The 21388-nt window shown below is 44.2% G+C and overlaps 1 protein-coding gene across 3 annotated transcripts in view; it reads right to left on the bottom strand.

Annotated features, from left to right (window-relative positions):
- lipea (lipase, hormone-sensitive a) overlaps positions 1–21388 on the bottom strand; it is a 37116-nt gene that overhangs the window by 6604 nt on the left and 9124 nt on the right. For all 3 annotated transcript variants that reach the window (XM_084313446.1, XM_084313447.1, XM_084313448.1), the window contains one exon: positions 172–324. In XM_084313446.1, coding sequence (XP_084169572.1) covers positions 172–324 — 153 coding nt within the window. The remainder of the gene's footprint in view (positions 1–171; positions 325–21388) is intronic.

Genomic DNA, 21388 nt, shown 5'->3' with positions numbered 1-21388 from the left:
ACTACAAATGTTACACCAAATTTAATTATTACTTCAATGTACCAGTAGTAATAGCTGAAAAACAACTATTGAAGATGAAATTAACTGAGATTAAAACTGTTAAAACACTATCCCTGCACAGTTAAACTGTTAAAACACCATCCCTGCACAGTTAAACTGTTAACACTGCACCTCGTGGGATCTGGAGGTCTGAGCCACAAAACCCCCTCCGTGGAAGTGAATGAGCAGCCAGGGGGACGGAGGCAGCTTCTGTGGCCTGTGGATCCGGGACAGAGAGATGGGTGGAGGCTCCGTACGAGAGAAGGCCAGGAGCTCCTCACTGTCCTAACAAGGATGAACATGAACAATGTTGAATAATAATAAATAAATAAATAGCAATAATACAAATAAATAAAAACAACAATATTAGCAGCAATTAGCAGGAGTCCAAGCATTGGGCATATAGGAAATTGAAGCTTAGCTATTTTGGGTTTTGGTATGAAGCATTATGGCATTTTGGCATTGAGCATTATGGCATTGGATATTATGGCATTGGCCATTATAGCATTTTGAAATATGGTATTAAGCACTGGCATTGGACACATTGGACATTATGCATTAAGGCATTAAGCACTATGACATTGGACATTATGCATTAAGATATTAAACACTATGGCATTGGACATTATGCATTAAGGCATTAAGCACTATGGCATTGGACATTATGCATTAAGGCATTAGCACTATGGCACTCTCTGATTGAAAACTTTATTAACAGATTGTAGAATGGGTACAATACAGTATGGCTCAATACACACAATTGTTAAGGGGATGCAGACCAGAAAAATACTTTCGTCTTGTTTACATCAGGGTCCCCCATTTTCAATTCATAATGGCAACCCCCATATCAAATCCAGCCAATTCATGCAACAGTTCAGCTCAGGGCAGAGAGAAAGACCCTGTTTCTGATGTAAGACATGTTTTCATGTACAAAAACAGAGTGATAAACTTCATAACTGTAGGTACCAGCATATGAAAGTTTCATCTCATTCTGGTGGACAATCTCTGAAGATTGCAGACATCTATCACATACCATTTATTTGTAATTCATTTTCAAAGATTATAACTTTAGGCTGCTGCTATAGCGCCACCATCAGGACAATCGACCCCATATTTTAGGATGCCTAGTTTGTTCAAAGGCCTGGACACATTGTAAATTTCCATGCATAGGAAAGTTGTTGGCACTATTGCGCCCCCTATAGAGCGATTTTAAAATGGCGTTGTCCTTGTGATTGTATACCTTCACCCAACATATCTAGGGCTGTCAAAGCGTGTTAACACTTTCACTACCAAATGGTTAACCCTTTCACTGCAACAATACAGAAGATTAACCCGTTCACTGCCACATGACAAAGGGTTAACCCTTTCACTAACAGGGGTAACCGTCTGTAGTGTGGTAGTGAAAGGGTTAATAACACGTTAACGCAAATGCATATTAATGCCACAAATGTCTTTGATGCATAATGTACATTTAAAAAAAGAAAAAAATACATACAGTATATATTTCTTTCTCTCTCGTATGTAAAAATGTACATTCAGTCATACCAGTTCAATATCAAGAAAAATCAATGTAATCTTGGCAACAGACTTCTTCAGACAACCATTTCTAAGTAGATTTGAATTATGACGTGCATTTATTGTGTGTATGCGTCTGTCCCCCAATATGCCCAGACAATGAAAATAACCTCTCACATGGTACTGTCTGAGAGAGAGACCTTCACATGGTACTGTGTGAGACAGGGAGAAAGATAACTTCACTTTACTGTACAAAAGTACATTAGTTGGTAAAAGGTTGGCAAGAGATTAACATTTGGACTCCATTCAGTTGGATTTGTGACACAATGCACATAGTAGAACATTTAGAAATTTAGATGAAATTTAGACAGCCACCAATTTGCCTGAATGTCACCATTCACACACAAAATCACACCCGACTTTTGTTGCTAAACAGCACATGAAAAAGCACAGCTCAGCTGTTACAATTAGGGCTGACCTTCGAAGCTTTTTTTGGCAATCGAAGCTTCGGGGCCGAGCTTCGATTTTAATACGAAGCTTTGATTTTTTTTCTTTTATATATATATATATATATATATATTTTTTTTTTATCTTATGTTGTGGGACTTGTACAGCACTTTGGTAAACTTTGTTGTTTTTAAATGTGCTCTATAAATAAAGTGGATTGGATTAATGAATTAAGTAGCCCCTTTCGTGACTGTGACGCAGCCAACAAGGTTTCACTCGGCTGTGTGATTTAATTCAAGGTGGATCGCTGTTGTCGTTTGAACAACTTCAGATTTCATGGGAACTACCAATCCCCCAAATCAAGAATGTTTAAGATGAATGAAGTAAGATTTTGATTATTTGAAATATGGCCTGTATAGACTAAACTATGCACAGAATTATGTCAGTCTACAAGGTCCGGATTCTACATGGTCCGGCAATGTAGACCTTGTAGACTCCACTACAGACCAATTATCAGTGAATGTTCATGCATTTTTAAGAAGGGCTACTTCCACAAAAAAAACAAAGAACTCACCAAAACATCTCAGTAGCACCTTATCTAAATGTTCTATTTCATATATGGAGATTCATATTTATTTATGTATTGCATGCATTTCTACATTTTATTTCCTATTTTGTTTATTCATCCCATATCTTTCTTTCTTATGTGTGGAATTCTACAAGGCATTTACATTTACATTTAGTCATTTAGCTGACGCTTTTATCCAAAGCGACTTACAAGTTATGTACGACAGGTCATCAGGAAGGTGTGGTGTTCCACAAGGAAGCATACTAGGACCGCTACTGTTCCTAATTTATGCAAATGACATGTCGTCAGCTTGTGACTGCAACTTGTTCCTGTTTGCGGACGACTCAGCCCTGCTGGTCTCTGACAAGAACAAGTTACAGGTTGAAAAAACCCTCAGCTCGGAACTAGGCAGAATCTGCATATGGCTCGCTGATAACAAACTATCATTACACATGGGCAAAACAGAGTCCATTCTCTTCGGTTCAAATAACAAACTCAGCAAGACCGACGGCTTCTCAGTTACAGTGGGTGACAATATTGTCACAAGGAAAGATGAAATTACCTACCTGGGTTCCATCCTAGAGGCTAATCTCTCCTGTGACAAAATGGCATCCAATGTAATAAAAAAAGTCAACCAACGAACTCGATTCTTGTACCGGATCTCCTCTCTGGTAAACAAGAATACCCTGAAGACTCTGGCAGGAGCACTCATTCAGGGGTACTACGACTATGCTTGCACCTCATGGTACCAAAGCACCTCAAAGGCGCTAAAAACAAAATTACAAACATCTCAAAACAAACTGGTCAGACTACTGCTTGACCTTACTCCTAGAACCCACCTCACCCCTGCCCACTTTGACAACCTAGGATGGCTTAGAGTAGATGACAGAGTACAGCAACTTGCAATGGGCCTGGTCTACAAGATACACTACACGACCAAGGTACCCATGTACATGGCAAAATACTTCCCAAAGGTCAGTGAATACCACGATCACAACACCAGAGGGAGCTCCACAAATCATGTTAAACCCAGATTCGGCTCAAATAAGGGACTAAACACGTTTCGCAATTATGCCACATCAATGTGGAACGCCCTACCCAAAGCTGTAAAGGAATGTGGATCACTACCCACTTTCAAAACCTCTCTCAAGAGACACCTACGGGAGACTGCAATTCAACACTGGCCCCTGTAAATATCTTAACCCAACCCCCTCCAATGTACAGTTATTTACCTAGTATGGTTTTGTCAATAGTCCAATGTACAATTTTGTTTGTTTGTACAGAGTCTCCCCCCCCTCAATGTACAGTTTTGCTTGCTTATACAGTGTGCCCCCCCCCCCCCCCAACCACCTCCAATGTAAATTACCCAGTATGGTTGTCAATATCCCAGTGTACCCAACCCCCCCCACCCAACCTCCTCCAATGTACAGTTTCTACGTCAAATGTATATACTCCCTTTTTTTGACTCCTTCTGTATCACAAACAGTACTGTATTTGCAAATCTGGTATGTCATAAATGTATAGATGTAGCAGTACTGACTATCTGTATGTCATGTATGTCATATATGTCCTGATGAATTGAAAATGGGGGACCCTGGTGGAAACAAGACGAAAGTCTTTCTCTGGTCTGCATCCCCTTAACAATTGTGTGTATTGAGCTGTACTGTATTGTACCCATTCTGCAATCTGTTAATAAAGTTTTCAATCAATCAATCAATCAAAAGGATACAACTCTATCAGCTGAGTAACAATGTTCACCAAAGTGTTGAGTGCTACAGTGTAGTAGTGTTGTCAAAAATATCGAAGTATCGATACATATCGATACTGAATATTTAAAACGGCTTCGATACTCATTTCCCGAAGTACCGATACTTTCTGCAGTATCGGTACCAGCTGGCTTGCTCCCGCAAGTTGTTGACAGACAGACGCGCTGCCAGAGCCTTGCCCTTCCGCCTCCTCCTCCTCCTCGCTCAGAGCAACAGATCGCTCTGGAGCGTAACAGTAAGAAGCATTTTGTATGAAAGTATTCTGTACTTCTGTATGACAACTATTAAAGAACTTGAACTTGAACTTGAACACAAGCTGCTGCAGCCTCCTCCCCCTCACAGCCGGGCAGCGCAGCCCTGTCTTCAGTTTGTAAACAACGCTATTATTAGCTAACGTTAGCTGTCGTTCCTCCGTTAGCTTAATGCTAGCTAGCTGGCCACCTATTACTTCATGGAAACGGAGTAACGTCAAGCCGAGCCCACTACACCAGTACACGCATGAACTCGACACAACTACCCCGTTTCCAACGTTAGGTCTAGCGGAGCCGGAGCCCATCCTACACCAGTACACACATGAACTCGACACAACTACCCCGTTTCCAACGTTAGGTCTAGCGGAGCCGGAGCCCATCCTACACCAGTACTCACATGAACTCGACACAACTACCCCGTTTCCAGCGTTAGGTCTAGCGGAGCCGGAGCCCATCCTACACCAGTACACACATGAACTCGACACAACTACCCCGTTTCCAACGTTAGGTCTAGCGGAGCCGGAGCCCATCCTACACCAGTACACACATGAACTCGACACAACTACCCCGTTTCCAACGTTAGGTCTAGCGGAGCCGGAGCCCATCCTACACCAGTACACACATGAACTCGACACAACGTTACCCCGCCTACATGAAGTGTCCAATTAGCAGCAATGTTGTAACTGAGGGGTACAATTCCCTGACTGTATTGATAAGTATGGTATCATTAAACCACTACCGTCTTATGTACTTTAATTACTGGCCATACAGTACATGATATATAAATATGATGAACACTTCCCACAATGAATCGGTTCCACACAAAGTTGTAATTAAGTATTTATTGCAGCAAAAGGTACATAATATACTTCTCTAATTTACTTTGGATGCGCTTATAAGACAAAGGAATGTGCGTAGGCAAATCAATAATGAATGTCCATTCTCTGGTTACGCAGGAGGTAATTATACAACCTGAATCTTAGGGAATTATATCTATGGTACACTAGTGATATATAGCGGGAGATACTGGAAGGGTCCCCCCGGTTGTAAGCCAGCAAGGGTAGAGGATCTGTCGGTAATAGAGTCTGGGTCAACGATGATAAGGAGACTCAGAGTACGAGGGACGGTGCAATAAGATCTTGATCCACAGACGAATACAGTGTTCTCCGTAGCCTGTAGATCCACAGGGAAGAAAGCTAGCCTGCCTCAGGCTCTGAGGCGCAGACTCGACGTGGCTCCTCACAGGGTAAATCCCACACACGTGTAGGCGTCGGCGATTCTCCGCTCCATTAATCACAGGACCAAAAGCAAATATAATCCAGCCGTAACGGGCTATGCAGTCGTCGGGTAGATAATCCAGTGTACATGTCCACACGGTCCTCGTCTAGGGCTCCTCGGGTGAAAGCGCCATGAAAGCAGCCCAGCCTGGATAAGCACTCTAGCTGATACGAGGAAAACATTGGTGATGCTGGTCACTGTAGAACTTTAGCCGCACGATACACTATACACAATTAGACTATTACTGACTTAATAGAATATGTCGCACTCGACGGTATAGCGCCAAACTCTGACACTTCAGTTATTAATTCGCACGCGGTCTCAATGCTCTATTTGGGGCCAAACAGGCCATACTTCACCGCACGTAGTATCGTGGGTGAGGCTTCAACTTATTGGGTAACATACTTCTGTATTCACCTGCGCCGTATTTATACGCTTAGATGAATAAACTAGTACCAGCTTTATTCCTGTCTCATATCCTTGCGCAATACCATTCATGTCCAGGCATGTCCCCGGCGGTGACTTTGAACCTGACTTTGGAGGCATGGCCTTGGCGCCTGTGGACCGCTGTCCAATAGGAGAATGAAATATTATGGTCTGTACTAGGCTAAAGGGATATTCCGTGTATATGTACAAGGAATATACAAGGGATATCAAACGATATACAAATATTATGCAATATATATCAATCAATAAATATATATATTCGGTTTAATCTGATCCTTTGTAACAGCCGCCTCCTAATTAGTCCCACCTAATTAGCTAAGCAGAGACAGATTAACCGCACTGTCCACTACTCAATGTCTGTTGTGAGGGGTAGGGCAGTTCACAAAGTCATGGGGTCATGGTCGTCATCAATAGTCTCGGGGAGCCTTGGCAACTCTATTAGAGCCATATGAAATCCGTTTTATTTTTTTCCAAATTCCATTTTATTTTTTTCCAAATTCCGTTTTTTTCGTTTTAATATTTCAGAATTCTGTATTTGGCTTTGTACGCTAATTTTACCATCAGAAATAGTGTCTAATAAGTGGGAATGAATAAATGTCCACAATTTAATAAGATATAACAGTCCATTTAATAGGGCTGTCTTAAATACTTCGAAGCTTCGTTCGATGGGCATGGGATTCGAATATGAAAATAAAATTCGATTATAAAAAAAAAAATAATAATAATTATATATATTTTTGCAAAATCAACTCTGCCTCTGTTAACTACAACAAGCAATGCTGTTTGTTATTTAAGATGAGGTCGGACTCGGCACTGACAGATTTGTGTTCATTGTGCTGCTTTTATAAAGCCTCAAATGACGGCTTACAATATTTCATGAAAGCAAAGTGTTTTGTTTGTCTAAGATTTAAAAAGGTTTAAACTTTACAGCACTGACAAAGTTGAACAAAGTGCTGTACAAGTCCCACAACATTTATAAAAAAAAAAAAAAAAAAAAAAAAAAAAAAAATTTAATAGTTGATTCCATTTTTATTGCTCAATTCCGCGATTCCGTGATCGCGGATTCCATATGGCTCTAAACTCTATTAGCCTCGCCACTGGTCGGTGTAGATCCGCCCTTGGACGAGCACTTCGGCTGCTCGGACCTTTCCGTCGGCACCGGTGATCACTTTGCTTACGCGGCCAGCCGGCCACATAGCTCGGGGTAGTGACTGGTCGATAATCATGACGACTGTTCCTTCTGTCAAATTGTCTCTATCTTTCACCCATTTCTGGCGGGTCTGTAGAGACGGTAGATAGTGGAGTAGGAAGCTGTTCCAAAACTTGTCAGCCAATACTTGACTGTACCTCCACATTCTTCGGCCGTTCGCTTCTTCAGGCCTGTACATTGTCTGTGGTAGCGCGGGGTCCAGCCGCCCCATCAAGAGTGTGTTGGGGGTGACTGGGTCGACATCTGCTACATCACTTGAGACGTAACCGAGGGGCTTTGAGTTCAATACTCCCTCGATCTCCGTGAGGACTGTCATTAGGACTTCTTCCGCCACGGTCTGGGCCCCAAGCACGGCGTACAGGGCTGTCTTTATTGAACGTACTTCTCGTTCCCAAGTTCCACCGAAGTGAGGTGCATTCGGGGGATTAAACTGGAAGTCAATCTGGGATGGAGCGAGGTGGGTCTTAAATTCTGGGCCCATAGCTTGGAAGCTCTCTCTCAGCTCTCTTTCTCCGCCTTTGAAGTTTGTCCCGTGATCAGACAATAATATAGACGGTTTGCCTTTCCGCGATGTGAATCTTCGGAAGGCCATAAGGAATGAGTCTGTGCTCATGGTTGGAAGGAGTTCTATATGCATCGCTCGGGTGGTCATGCATTTGAATACAATACCCCACCGCTTCTCGGTTCCTCTTCCTTTCTTTACATACAGCGGGCCGAAACAGTCCATACCGGTGGAGTGAAAAGGCTTGTCGCCGAGTCGGAGGCGACAGGGAGGTAGGTCAGCCATCCGGGGTATACTGGGCTGCGCTCGCCACTTACGACAGTCTAGACAGGTTCGCTGGAAGCGCCGCACTGCTTCTCTCCCTTGCAGTATCCAATAACGACGTCTGATCTCCGCGAAGACTCTCTCTGCCCCGGCGTGATGCACATCCTCGTCGTATTTCTTTATGATCAGCTCTGTGACCTTGTGTCGGCTGTTTAAGACTATCGGGTACTTGACGTCATCCGGTAAGTCTGGAGCTCTCCGCAGACGACCACCCACTCTGATGAGACCATGGGCGTCGCTCTCGGGGGCTAGGTGGAGCAGTCTGCTGTCTGATGGGACGGGCTTTGCTCCCTGTAGACAGTCTAGCTCATCGGGAAACGAGTCTCTCTGGGCTCGTTGTAGTAGAAGAAGTTCTGCTTCTTCGTAGTCAGCTGCAGTAATGTCAGTAGTGAGCTGAACCTCTGGGTGGTGCCACAGGAATGTCTTTAGCTGCGCACTCTCTAGGGTGAGGCAATCGTCTATGTCGGGGTCTGTGGAGACGAGTGTGGTCAATCCACAGAACATAGATTTCTTGTTTTCGGCCTCCTCTTTACTTGCTTCCCGTGGGGTGGGTGTAGGCCACTCTTCTTCCGGGAGCTTGAGGAACTCTGGCCCGTCACTGTATAGGTTGTGACGGGTGAGGTCATCCAGGGACATTCCCCGGGTGATGACGTCAGCTGGGTTGTGTTTTGTGTCCACATACCTCCAGCTTGCTACTTCTGTTAAATCTTGAATCTCTGTGACTCTGACTCCCACGAAGACCTTGTATCTGCACGAATCAGACCGGATCCATGCGAGTACTGTCGTGGAGTCTGACCACAAGATTGTTCTTTGCACCGGAATGGTGAGTTCACGTTGGATTAACGTGGCGAGTTGCGCTCCTGCTAGGGCTGCGCAGAGCTCTAGACGCGGGATAGACTGTTGCTTTCGTGGGGCTATTCTTGAGCGAGCCAGGATGAAAGCAGTATGTATTTCTCCTCCCTCCTCTCGGGCACGCAAGTAGGCCACCGAACCGTAGGCTACTTCGGAGGCGTCGCTGAAGACGTGCAGGTCCATCTGGCACGTCTCCGGCCTCACTGTGGGTGGGAAGTAGCTGCGGCGTATGTTGACACCTGGGAGTGAGCTGAGTTCCGTCTCCCACTCTCTCCATGTGGACGCAAGGTGCTCGGGTATGGGGTCGTCCCAGCCCTGGTCCTTGTCCCATAACGCTCTTACAATCATCTTTGCCCTGGTGGTGTAAGGTAGAATACATCCCAACGGGTCATATTGTCTGGCGAGTGTTCTGTATACACTCCGTCTGGTGGTCGGTAGTGCAGTCGACCTTCCCTGCTCCTTGGTCAGGGGTGTGTGTTTATAATGGAGCGAGTCTGTTTTGAAGCGCCAGACTAGTCCTAATGTCATTTCTTGGGCTTCTCCTGGGATGGTCGCCATCCAGGTCTCGCTGCTTGCTGCCTTGTCCTCGGGGGAGAGGCTGCGCAATACTTGCGGGTCGCTGCTGGCCCACTGCCTGAGATCAAAGCCGCCTTTGATCAGGGAGGCGCGGAGCTTGAGTAGAAGGGCCTCGGCTTCTTCTGGCGTCGAGACGCTTTGCAGACAGTTGTCCACGTAGAAACTATTTCCTACACTTTGTCGGACCTCTTCATCAGCTGCTGGGTCCTCTGCGACGTGCTTTTGCAGTGCAAACGTAGCACAGCATGGGCTGCATGTGGTTCCGAAAGGGAGGACTTCCCATTGATAGATGGCTGGTTGCTCATCCCCGATCCTCTCTCTCCATAGGAACCGCAGCAGGGGCTTGTCCTCCTCCACTAGTCTCACCTGCAGGAACATCCCTTTGATGTCGCCGCTGATGGCCACCTTGTCTTGGCGGAAACGTAGTAACACGCCTAGTAGAGAGGGGCCGAGTGTTGGGCCGGGCAAGAGCTCTTTATTCAGATTTTGTGATCCGATCTGGTAGCTGCAGTTGAACACAATACGATCCTTGCCGTTGTGGTGGACTTTGTGGTGCGGCATGTACCATGATTCGGTCGTCTGATCGGCCTCTTTAATGTCAATTTTCTTTATGTGTCCCGCTGTGATTAGCTTGTTAATCTCAGCGCGGTACACAGTCTCTTGAGCGGGGTCTCTGGCTAGGCGCCGCTCTGTGTTCAATAGATACCGCTCCGTCGCTTCTTTTGGGGCGTGGAAGGTAGGCATACCCTCTCGCCTCAGGAGTGGAGTTGCGTATCTCATCACTCCGTTGACTTTGACTCTCTTTGTCCCCTGCTCGAGGAGGGCTATAGCGTAAATGTCTTCCTTGGAACGAATGTCTTTCTTTTCGTTCTTAAAGGGCATTGTCTCTAGTGTCCATAGCCTCTCGACATGCTGTAGGAGGGTGGTGTCTTCTTCTGTCACTCTGGAGTGGAGGCAGCTAGTGGCTGCTGTTCGGTTAAGGGACCTAGCGAGGGGGCCTTGTAGTGTCCATCCTAGGCGGGTCTCGACTGCTGCAGGACAGCCTCTGGGCCCTGTGTGGACCCGGTCCATCGGGACGATGAGGTCTGCATGGTCGGAGCCTATCAGCAGGGTCGGGGTGGCACCGTCTATGAGTGGTATAGGTAGTTGACGCAGGTGCACATATTTATCCATCAGCTTGGCGATGGGGTAGGTGTACTGCGACAGGCCTATTTCTTGGCTGGTGAAAGCGTTAGTAATCCTATACCGTCTCTCTGGCTGCCCGCTTGCTGCGATAGTGAAGGAGACATTCTCGCCCTTTATCGTCTTTAGATCTCTTCTTATTGTCCGAATCGTCATCTGGTTTTCGCTCCCCCGCAGCCCCAGCTGGGCCGCAGCAGACGCGAGGAGAAGGGTCTTCTCTGACCCGTCGTCAAGGACGGCGTAAGTGTCCATGACCTTGTCTTGGTAACTCAATGTTACGCGGACCACCTTTAAGAGCACCCGGGCGCCCCCGCTGCTGGCGGGGTCAATGTACATAACACTTGCCTTTGTGCTGCTTGAGGGTGCAGGCTTTCTTCTGTTACTGTCGTGTAGGACGTCTAAGTGGGCTCCGTCACACCGACTACACCTCTTCTTTAAGCGGCAATCGGCTGCCATGTGACTGCGCGCACATCGGTAACAGCGTCGGTTGGCCTTTATCCATTGACTCGCCTCGTCGGCGGTCATCTTCTTGAACGTGTCACATTGTGACAGCCAGTGTTCATTTTCGCAGTACGGGCACACCATCTTCCACTTCTCTTTCATCGAGGGGGTGCTGTGGTTCTTGCTGCTCTGTACTGATTCTGATTGGTGCATGACGGTCACCAATCTGCGGCCATCGTTTGCTCTCCTAGGTCCCTCTCTGGAGCTTGGTGTGCTCCGCATGAACGTATCCAACCGTAGGCTGTTGACTTCTCTCGCCAGGAAGTCGGCTAGGTCTAGGAGGGATGGCTCGGGACCGTTAGGATCACGGTGGTCTCTTTGCCGCCTGAAGCGCTCTTGTCGGGCGGGCGGAAGCTTCTCTAAAATCCTCTCGACATTAGAGTTCGCGTACAGTTCGTGCATACCCTTTTCTCTTTGCGCCCCCAGCATCCCTACCAGGGATTGTACTTTGATAGACAGGTCATCTAGTGAGCGATTGTCTGTGGCTGGGGGTAGGCGGTCAATATGCCTTATCTCTTGTATTACGTAGTCCCATATGCGTCCATATCTTTGGTCGAGTGCTGCTAGAGCCGCGGTGTATGGGGTAGTAGAGGTGGCATAGGCCAGCGCTATATTGTGCGCTCGGGGCACCTTGAGGTGCTTCAGTAGGATAGCATATTTGTACGGTTCATCAGCTACATCGGACATCATTGTCTCTAAGCACATTCGTAGCTCTGTGTACTGTGCTCTGTTCTCGTGTGTGAAGTCCGGGAACGTCGGTGTGCCAATGTATGATGCCATGGATGGCTGGCACATCGGTGAGCGTTGGAAGAGAGGCCTCCTAGGCGAGTCTCCTCTTACGCCTCTTGGTGGGCTGGTACCTGCTGGATACCATGGCGTACCGCGTACCCAGGTGCTGTTCCTCGGGGCTGGTCGTGCGTCAAGCTCACCCGTGAATTGAGTCGGGGGTCTGTAGCGCAGGGCCGCGGGGGTAAAGCCTGGGCTGTACTGGACCTCCTGGTCCTGTGGAGTACTGTGCTGCTGTTGGGCTTGACTCTCCTCCTCTCCCTCTTCTTCTTCCTCTGGCAGGTCATCTAGATCCTGTAGTCGTCTATTTAGCCTCTCCGCGGTGTAGACCGTTTCTTCCTTGTAGCTGGGTCTCACTTGGACCGGACGGGGAAGGGGTTCGGAGGGGGGTATAGGCCTGGTGGTCGGGCTCAGGGTCGCTTGATCGGGTAGGGGAGGGTGCCCTTGACCCTTGTCTTGACGAGGCCCTGGAGCCCCGTGCGGAGGGAGGGGGTGTTGCCCTGGTGATCAGCTGCTCCATTATCTGCGCTTGTAATCGGTCGCGCTCGGCTTCGCGCTTGGTGAGAGCGAGGTAGCGCTCTGCTTCTCTTTGGGCACCGGCAGCGGCGCGCTGGGCTTCGGCGGCGGCGCGCTGGGCTTCGGCCCGGTCTCTTCCCATATTCTCTTCCGTCTGAAGGCGTCTAATCTCTAGACGTATACGGTCTTCTTCACTCCGTTGCTGCGCTTGAAGGCGTTCTCTTTCCATGGAAGAATGTTCGCGCTCACTAAGCGTCTGTGCTTGGAGTCGATCGCGCTCTGTTGAGGCTGCCAGGCTGGTGAGGAAGGCCTGTGCCAGCATCTTGTCCGCCTCGCTGGGGGAAGACGCTGGTTGAGGTGATCCGCTCCTGGTAGTACTCGTTGGAGATCCGTTCTCCTGTGGCGAGTCGAGGAGATCCATCTCCGGGGTGCTCGCCTCTTCTTGTAGTGGGTCGAGTTCCATCCCTGGAGGGCTGTCTTTATCCTGGAGCTCTCCGGGGACTACTTCTTCGGTCTTGGCGGGGGGTAAAGTCATGTCGGGTCCCTCCTGGTCTCCACCGTGAGCTTGGTCAGTTACGTTAGAACCCACTAGGGCCTCTATTGGCGGGGTAGCCTGGTCGATAGGGTCGGACATAATTTTACTATCTACTTTTTCCGCATTTACCGTCTGTAGAAAGCTAGGTAGTATATTGGCAACGTAATCCTCTAAGTACTGAGGTGTCTGCCGTCTACGCTGCGGGCGATCTATTTTAGGAGAACCGTTTTGTGGAGTGTTCATCATTGGCCATGTCAATATTAATACCACTATATTAATATTACACTAGTTACCCTCCGGCTCGAAGGACCAATTGTAACTGAGGGGTACAATTCCCTGACTGTATTGATAAGTATGGTATCATTAAACCACTACCGTCTTATGTACTTTAATTACTGGCCATACAGTACATGATATATAAATATGATGAACACTTCCCACAATGAATCGGTTCCACACAAAGTTGTAATTAAGTATTTATTGCAGCAAAAGGTACATAATATACTTCTCTAATTTACTTTGGATGCGCTTATAAGACAAAGGAATGTGCGTAGGCAAATCAATAATGAATGTCCATTCTCTGGTTACGCAGGAGGTAATTATACAACCTGAATCTTAGGGAATTATATCTATGGTACACTAGTGATATATAGCGGGAGATACTGGAAGGGTCCCCCCGGTTGTAAGCCAGCAAGGGTAGAGGATCTGTCGGTAATAGAGTCTGGGTCAACGATGATAAGGAGACTCCGAGTACGGGAGACGGTGCAATAAGATCTTGATCCACAGACGAATACAGCTGTTCTCCGTAGCCTGTAGATCCACAGGGAAGAAAGCTAGCCTGCCTCAGGCTCTCTGAGGCGCAGACTCGACGTGGCTCCTCACAGGGTAAATCCCACACACGTGTAGGCGTCGGCGATTCTCCGCTCCATTAATCACAGGACCAAAAGCAAATATAATCCAGCCGTAAAGGGCTATGCAGTCGTCGGGTAGATAATCCAGTGTACATGTCCACACGGTCCTCGTCTAGGGCTCCTCGGGTGAAAGCGCCATGAAAGCAGCCCAGCCTGGATAAGCACTCTAGCTGATACGAGGAAAACGTTGGTGATGCTGGTCACTGTAGAACTTTAGCCGCACGATACACTATACACAATTAGACTATTACTGACTTAATAGAATATGTCGCACTCGACGGTATAGCGCCAAACTCTGACACTTCAGTTATTAATTCGCACGCGGTTAGAGCTGCCGCGATAACCGCATTACCGCGGTATCGCTGTTGCATCACGCTCACCGCAGAGTTAGGCTGAATACCGCGTCACCGCTGTTTTTTATCATAATAATAAAGTTGGCTTGCGGCTCTGCAGATATACCCTACTCGGTTCCAAGCGACCCTATTGGTCCAGCCTGGCTCTGCGGCTCTGCAGATACCCCCTACTCGACGCGTCACACTTTGTAGCCTCTGAACGAAAACAGAACGCTGCGCCGCCATCTTTACTGCCTCGCTAAGGATGCATTTCATTCAGGATTTGTTTGCGACAGAACCAAGTGCAATAAACAAAAAAAATGGATTCACTGTGTATTCTGCCTTATTTATTGATGAAACAAAACCGACATCAACCCAATTTACCACCGAGCGGAGAGTTTAGTGTCACAACAAGATCGCTGATGTGTTAAGTTTGTTGTTGTTATTACTACAGTCAGCCGATATACACGAGAGAGGTAACGTTAAACCCGGGTTTGCTTGGTAGAATACACAATGAGAGGTAACGTTAGCGTTGGCAGAATAGACGCAACGAGAGTCTGGTTAATGTTGTTATTGATTGATTGATTGAAACTGTGTTAAACTCTGGCTTGCTGCAAGCCCTCGGACATCTATGCCCACGGAGCTTTCAGTGTACACAAGCGAGCGGCGGCGGCCCCGCCTCCATTCCCCACACGGAGACAAACGGAGTAGTAGTACCTGGCTGCAGTGGAAAAGGAACAAAGTACCAGGTGCCTAAAGCGGGTCGAGTCGAGTAGGTACTATGCAGTGGAAAAGCGCCATTAGACTAGAGGCAGGCTATAAGAGTAGACTACTAAAAAAAAAAAAAATGCATTCAAATTTTTTTTTGTGCGCACTGTGCGGTAATTACCGCGGCGGTAGGAAATATTTCGCAAATTCGTGCGGTAAGGAAAATAGCAATACCGCGGCAGCTCTACACGCGGTCTCAATGCTCTATTTGGGGCCAAACAGGCCATACTTCACCGTACGTAGTATCGTGGGTGAGGCTTCAACTTATTGGGTAACATACTTCTGTATTCACCTGCGCCGTATTTATACGCTTAGATGAATAAACTAGTACCAGCTTTATTCCTGTCTCATATCCTTGCGCAATACCATTCATGTCCAGGCATGTCCCCGGCGGTGACTTTGAACCTGACTTTGGAGGCATGGCCTTGGCACCTGTGGACCGCTGTCCAATAGGAGAATGAAATATTATGGTCTGTACTAGGCTAAAGGGATATTCCGTGTATATGTACAAGGAATATACAAGGGATATCAAACGATATACAAATATTATGCAATATATATCAATCAATAAATATATATATTCGGTTTAATCTGATCCTTTGTAACAAATGTTGTTGAAAATGTAACGTTAATAAATGCTCCGAGCATATCTCTCTCTCTCTCTCTCTCTCTCTCAAGTACCCTTGTTTTCGGGTCATAACTAGAAAGGTGCGCTCAGTAGACCTAAAATCTCCAGCAGCCACTCTCTCTTTCTCTCTTTCTCTCTCTCTGATCTAAAGATAAACAAAGGGTTTTAAAAGTGTATTTATCTTCTCGTATAGTACCAGAGAGAAGCTGAGGAGAATCAACCAGCAACAAAAGCAAAATTTGTTAAAAAAAAAAAAAAAAAAATTATAATAAATTTTTTTTTTTTTTTTTTTTTTTGGTATTTAAAGTATCGAAAGTATCGATACTTTTCAAGGTATCGTATCGAAGTCGAAATGCCAGTATCGTGACAACACTACAGTGTAGGTTAGTTTATTAGGACAAGTGCATGACAGTAAGGTTAGTTAGGGTTAGATTTTTATTTTTTTTCAGATAATGGTTGAAGAAGTGCGGCTTTAGTCGACGGCGAAAGATTGGACGGGATTCGGCTGTCCTAACTGGGGTGGGTAGTTCATTTCACCATTGTGGGGCAAGGACTGAGAATAGGCGTGTAGGTGGTGTATATGTGTTTGAGTATGATATCCTTCAAACAGGCAATAGTGATGATATAATTTGGGCAGTGCTAAGCTGGGTTACTTTCCTCCAGTGTATTTGTCCCCCGGCCCCACCCAATGGCCCCATGCGCGCGCACACACACAAACCGAAGTAAAAAAAAATGAAAAATAAAAAAAATGAAAAAAAATTTAGATTTTTTTTTAAGCTTCGATATTTTTTTTAATGTTCGAAGCTTGTGCCATCGAACGAAGCTTCGAAGCTTCGAAGCATTTAAGACAGCCCTATTTTTTTTTTTAACAATATATTTATTGGGTTTTAGTTTGCAAATTACAACATGTAACGTTATATCAGCAGAGCAGTATTCAGCAAACATTTTCACCCCGTTCTCCCTCCCCTAACCCCACCCCACAAAATAATAATTAACTTCAAAAACAGGTTCACATAGGAAGGATACGGATTTAAATAATAAAAAATAAACATAAATAAATAATACAACCAAAATGTTTTACACATTAAGTAAAGGGTGTTTCTTGTCGTTTTTACACAATAATAAGAATTGTCCCACAGTACTCCCCCTAATCCTGTTCTTGTTGAAGCAAGTTCCCAACATTCGTATTATGCTTTAAGAAGTACACAAACGGTCCCCAGGCATTATCAAAAATGTTTTGTTTACGTCTAACAATATACACCATCTTTTCCATTGACATGTTTGAAGCCATTTCTTTAATCCACATACCAATTCTTGGTCCATCAACATTTTTCCAATTAAGAGCTATTACACGTTTTGCTTGTAATATGCACATATCTATAAATCTAAACTCTTTGCGTTGTAGATGTGGGGTGGTAGGATATAAACCAAGAATAAAAAGCTTGGGATTCAATGGCAACTTCTTTGATAAAATGTGATCGATCAGATCAATAACATCTTGCCAGAAGGTTTTCACTTTCACACATTCCCATATGCAGTGGAACAGTGTCCCCCTTGCCTCACTACACTTAATACAAGTATCTGGAATATTATCATTAAACGTATGCAATTTAACAGGAGTTATATATGTACGCATCAGCCATTTATATTGTATATGTTTTAGGTTGCTACTGACTGTCTGACTCTGTGCCTCTTTACATGCCACGCTCCATTCTTCTAAAGATATTTCCTCCTCTATGTCTTCGTTCCATTGATTCAGTTTTGATTCAGATGATTCATCTGAACCAGATACAAATAAGTCGTATAGCATTGAAATTAGACCTTTACCATAACAGTGTCTAGTGACTGCTACCTCTAAGATGGAAATGTTCGGTATATCCAATGAATGGTTCTGAGATGATATAAAACTCCTTAGCTGAAGATATTTAAAAAAGTGATGTTTCGGAATATCATATTTTGTAGATATTTCCGCAAAGGACATGAATACTTCATCCTCCTCCCTGTATACGTCTTGCACTTTCCTTAACCCCTTTTCAGCCCATACTTTAAATCCACTATCGTTTTGCCCTGATTTAAAATTGGCATTGCCCCAAATAGGACTGAACCTGGATCGGGACGTATTTATATTCAAATATTTGAGTGTGTCAAACCACACATCTATCATGTTTAAAATAATGGGGTGGTCTGTATTTTTCTTCAGATATTTACGGTCTGCAGAATACAAATACAGGTGCAAGGGTAAGCTCGGTTTAACAGAGCAGGATTCTGAATGGATCCAAGCAGGGGGATTCTCCGATGAGAAGTAAAACATGATCGTCCGCAATTGTGCTGCCCAGTAATACCATTGGATATTTGGGCATTTCAGGCCTCCTCGGTCATATGGTAGGTAAAGTAGAGATAGACGTAATCTGGGGCGTTTATTTTGCCAAATAAAGTTGGTAAACAGTTTCTTGATTCTTGTGAACAAAGACGAGGGAGGAGGTAAAGGGATATTCTGGAATAGGTAGAGAAATTTAAGGAGTATATTCATTTTTAGAATATTAATCCTGCCGATAATTGAGATAGGTAGGGATGTCCAACGCTCTATTGAAGAAGTACTAGCTTCCAGAATTGGGTCATAGTTTATCTGAGAAATCTTATTCACCTCAGGGACAATTCTTATTCCCAAATATGTGAATGTATCTGTTGAGTTGAGAGTAGAAGCACAAACAAGCCCATCCTCCATCTCTCTTTCATTGAGTAACATTATAGATGATTTGAAGTGATTCACTTTATAACCAGATATTTTCCCAAATGTTTCAATAAGACTTAGGAGTGCTGGGATAGATCTGTGTAGATTTTTTAGCATTAATATTACATCATCGGCGAAGAGGGCTATCCTATGTTCTATATGACCTTCTCGAATCCATGAATATCACTGTGCGTCCTCACCGCTATAGCAAATGGTTTGATCGCAAGAATGAAAAGCAAGGGCGATAAAGGGCTCCCTTGTGGGCAACTTCTACTAATGTTAAAGGGTTTAGAGACCTTGCTATTCGTCAGAACTTCTGCCGTAAGCCCTGTACAAAGCAATCTAACCCATTTGACGAATGTGTCTCCAAAGCCAAATCGTGTTAACACCTCAAACAGATAAGGCCACTCGACACGGTCGAAGGCCTTCTCTGCAAGACAGCCCTAATTTTTACTCCTAGGGATTCAGGCAAGTCTCCTAGCTAACTTGACCATGACCAGGAAAAAAGGAAGCTTTGGCAGTAGTGGAAGCCTATACTTATATACTCCTCATAATAGAAATACATAAAGAGGGCGGCTTTCTCCCTGCACATTTCACATAGCACAAACAGGTGGCTCCAAGCCAGCTTTGTGACTAGGTTGGAAGGAGGCTTATTTGTAATCTGGAAAATATTGTTGTGACCCTTTCCCCTAGAACACAAAGCCAGCAATAAACCAGCTTCAACACATAGTTGTCTTCCAGTGTGAAAGGGATTATTAGGCTCTACTTCCTTAGTTATTAGTGCTCTGACACCACAGTCGTCAATTTGACAAGTTTGTCTAAGCAATAGTAACTAAGGAAGGCATGACTTGCAGAGATTTTGCAAGCGATTAATTGTCACATTATCAAGTTATTATCAAGCAGTGTGCTGGATATAGTATGGGGGGATTAAGCTAAAAAAAGAAAATGCCCAAATTGTTACGTGACGGATAAAAGCACCAAATTTTGTTAGGTATACACCTTCTTTAGGATGTATCTCACCATCTCAGAAGTGATACCCAGAGATTTGGACCCATTAAAGGCTTTTTAACTCATTCACGGCCAGACCCGAGATTTCTCGGATTAACTCGCCAATTGAGCGCCAGACCCGAGATTTCTCAGGTTTTGATCCTTTGACCTTTTTCCTCTGATCCCCGGTCTAAATCATCATCCGGATCATTCGAGCCGTCCCTGAGTCGTTTGTATATGTTTGAATTGCAATGCCGATCGACTATCACCAGGTGGCAGTATTGTCTGTGTCTGAACTGGACAGGCTTGGTGTTGATACACGTCTTACTTTTTTTTTTTGTAGCGGCTCCGCCTCCTGCTTGAACAGAGATTCACACTGATTGCCTCGAAATTCCGTTGTCTAAGCGTATTTTACCATTGAAATGTGTATAGACATATACACTGACACTGTTTTGATTGCACATTTATAAGAGTAAAAAAGTTATATTAGTAATATTTGTAATTTGTTATTCATATTCTATAAACTGACAGTTCAATGACCTAAATTATGTCAATCTTGTCATAATATACAGATTACAGAATAACAGATTACAGAATACTAACGGAAGAGCCCAATAGAAACCTCATAGTTAACCCCCCCAGGAATAAATTGCACTGCTCCTGCATTTATTATTATTATTATTATTATTATTATTATTATTATTATTATTATTATTATTATTATTATTATTATTATTATTATTATTATTATTATTATAATAAGAAAAACAAATATACCGTGATATATACTGCTACTGTTCACAATTAACAAATATACCGTGATGTAAATTGTACACCATACAGACCCACCTGAGCCCCTTTCTCAAGATACATTTTTGGAAAAAGGTTTTTTGAAGATCAAATCTTCTTTTTATAAAGAAAATGAGTATAGCTCATCTGACCAGAGTGTAGGATATCAGCAATACCAACACATTGAATAAAACAAGGTATGTACAGTAGCCTATATATGTGTACTGGTATATGTTACATGAGTAATATATAAAAATGCACAGAAATGTATCTTGAGTTATTTAAATAAAATAAAAATGTATTGTATTAAACTGTAGCCTACTGGTAGGCCTATTTCTAGATCATTTAGAACTCGAGTGAAAAATAGAACCATATGTTGAACCAATATTATTTCAAATAAACTACCTCATTGATCACCATGATCTTAAAATGTGAATTATAACTCCTCAGTCCTGACCTTGGCTAACTTGTTCTTACTTTCAACCCTCTGAAACGATTAGCCAGTGGATAATCCAACATTAACATCACTGTCTTTTGAAGGCTGTACCAGGCCCAGTTTTTAAGCGAATCCATTGATACCAAACCTGTCATACTACCAGGAAAGGGGTTAAATATCGCTCCAAAGTCGTGGTTTATTTACTGCAATGCTTCCAATCTCTAGATTGCATTTAAAACAACCCCCCCCCCCCATTTTCAAGGTGTAATTTGCAGCAAAAAACACTCTTATATACAAAACAATACGGTAATAATAATTATTATAAATAAAAAAACAAAAGAATAAATAAAAATAACAATAAAAAAAATATATAATAATAATAATGAAAAACAATATATATATATATATATATATATATATATATATATATATATATATATATATATATATAATGAATGAGAAAAGAATAGAAGATATTACTTCATGTCCACAATAGGGTGGCTCTAAGATG

The sequence above is a fragment of the Notolepis coatsorum genome (assembly GCF_963971535.1).
Source record: "Notolepis coatsorum genome assembly, chromosome: 4".
Classification (NCBI taxonomy): domain Eukaryota; kingdom Metazoa; phylum Chordata; class Actinopteri; order Aulopiformes; family Paralepididae; genus Notolepis; species Notolepis coatsorum.
Note: the sequence above shows the minus strand (reverse complement) of the source record. Positions and strands in the feature narration are given on the sequence as shown.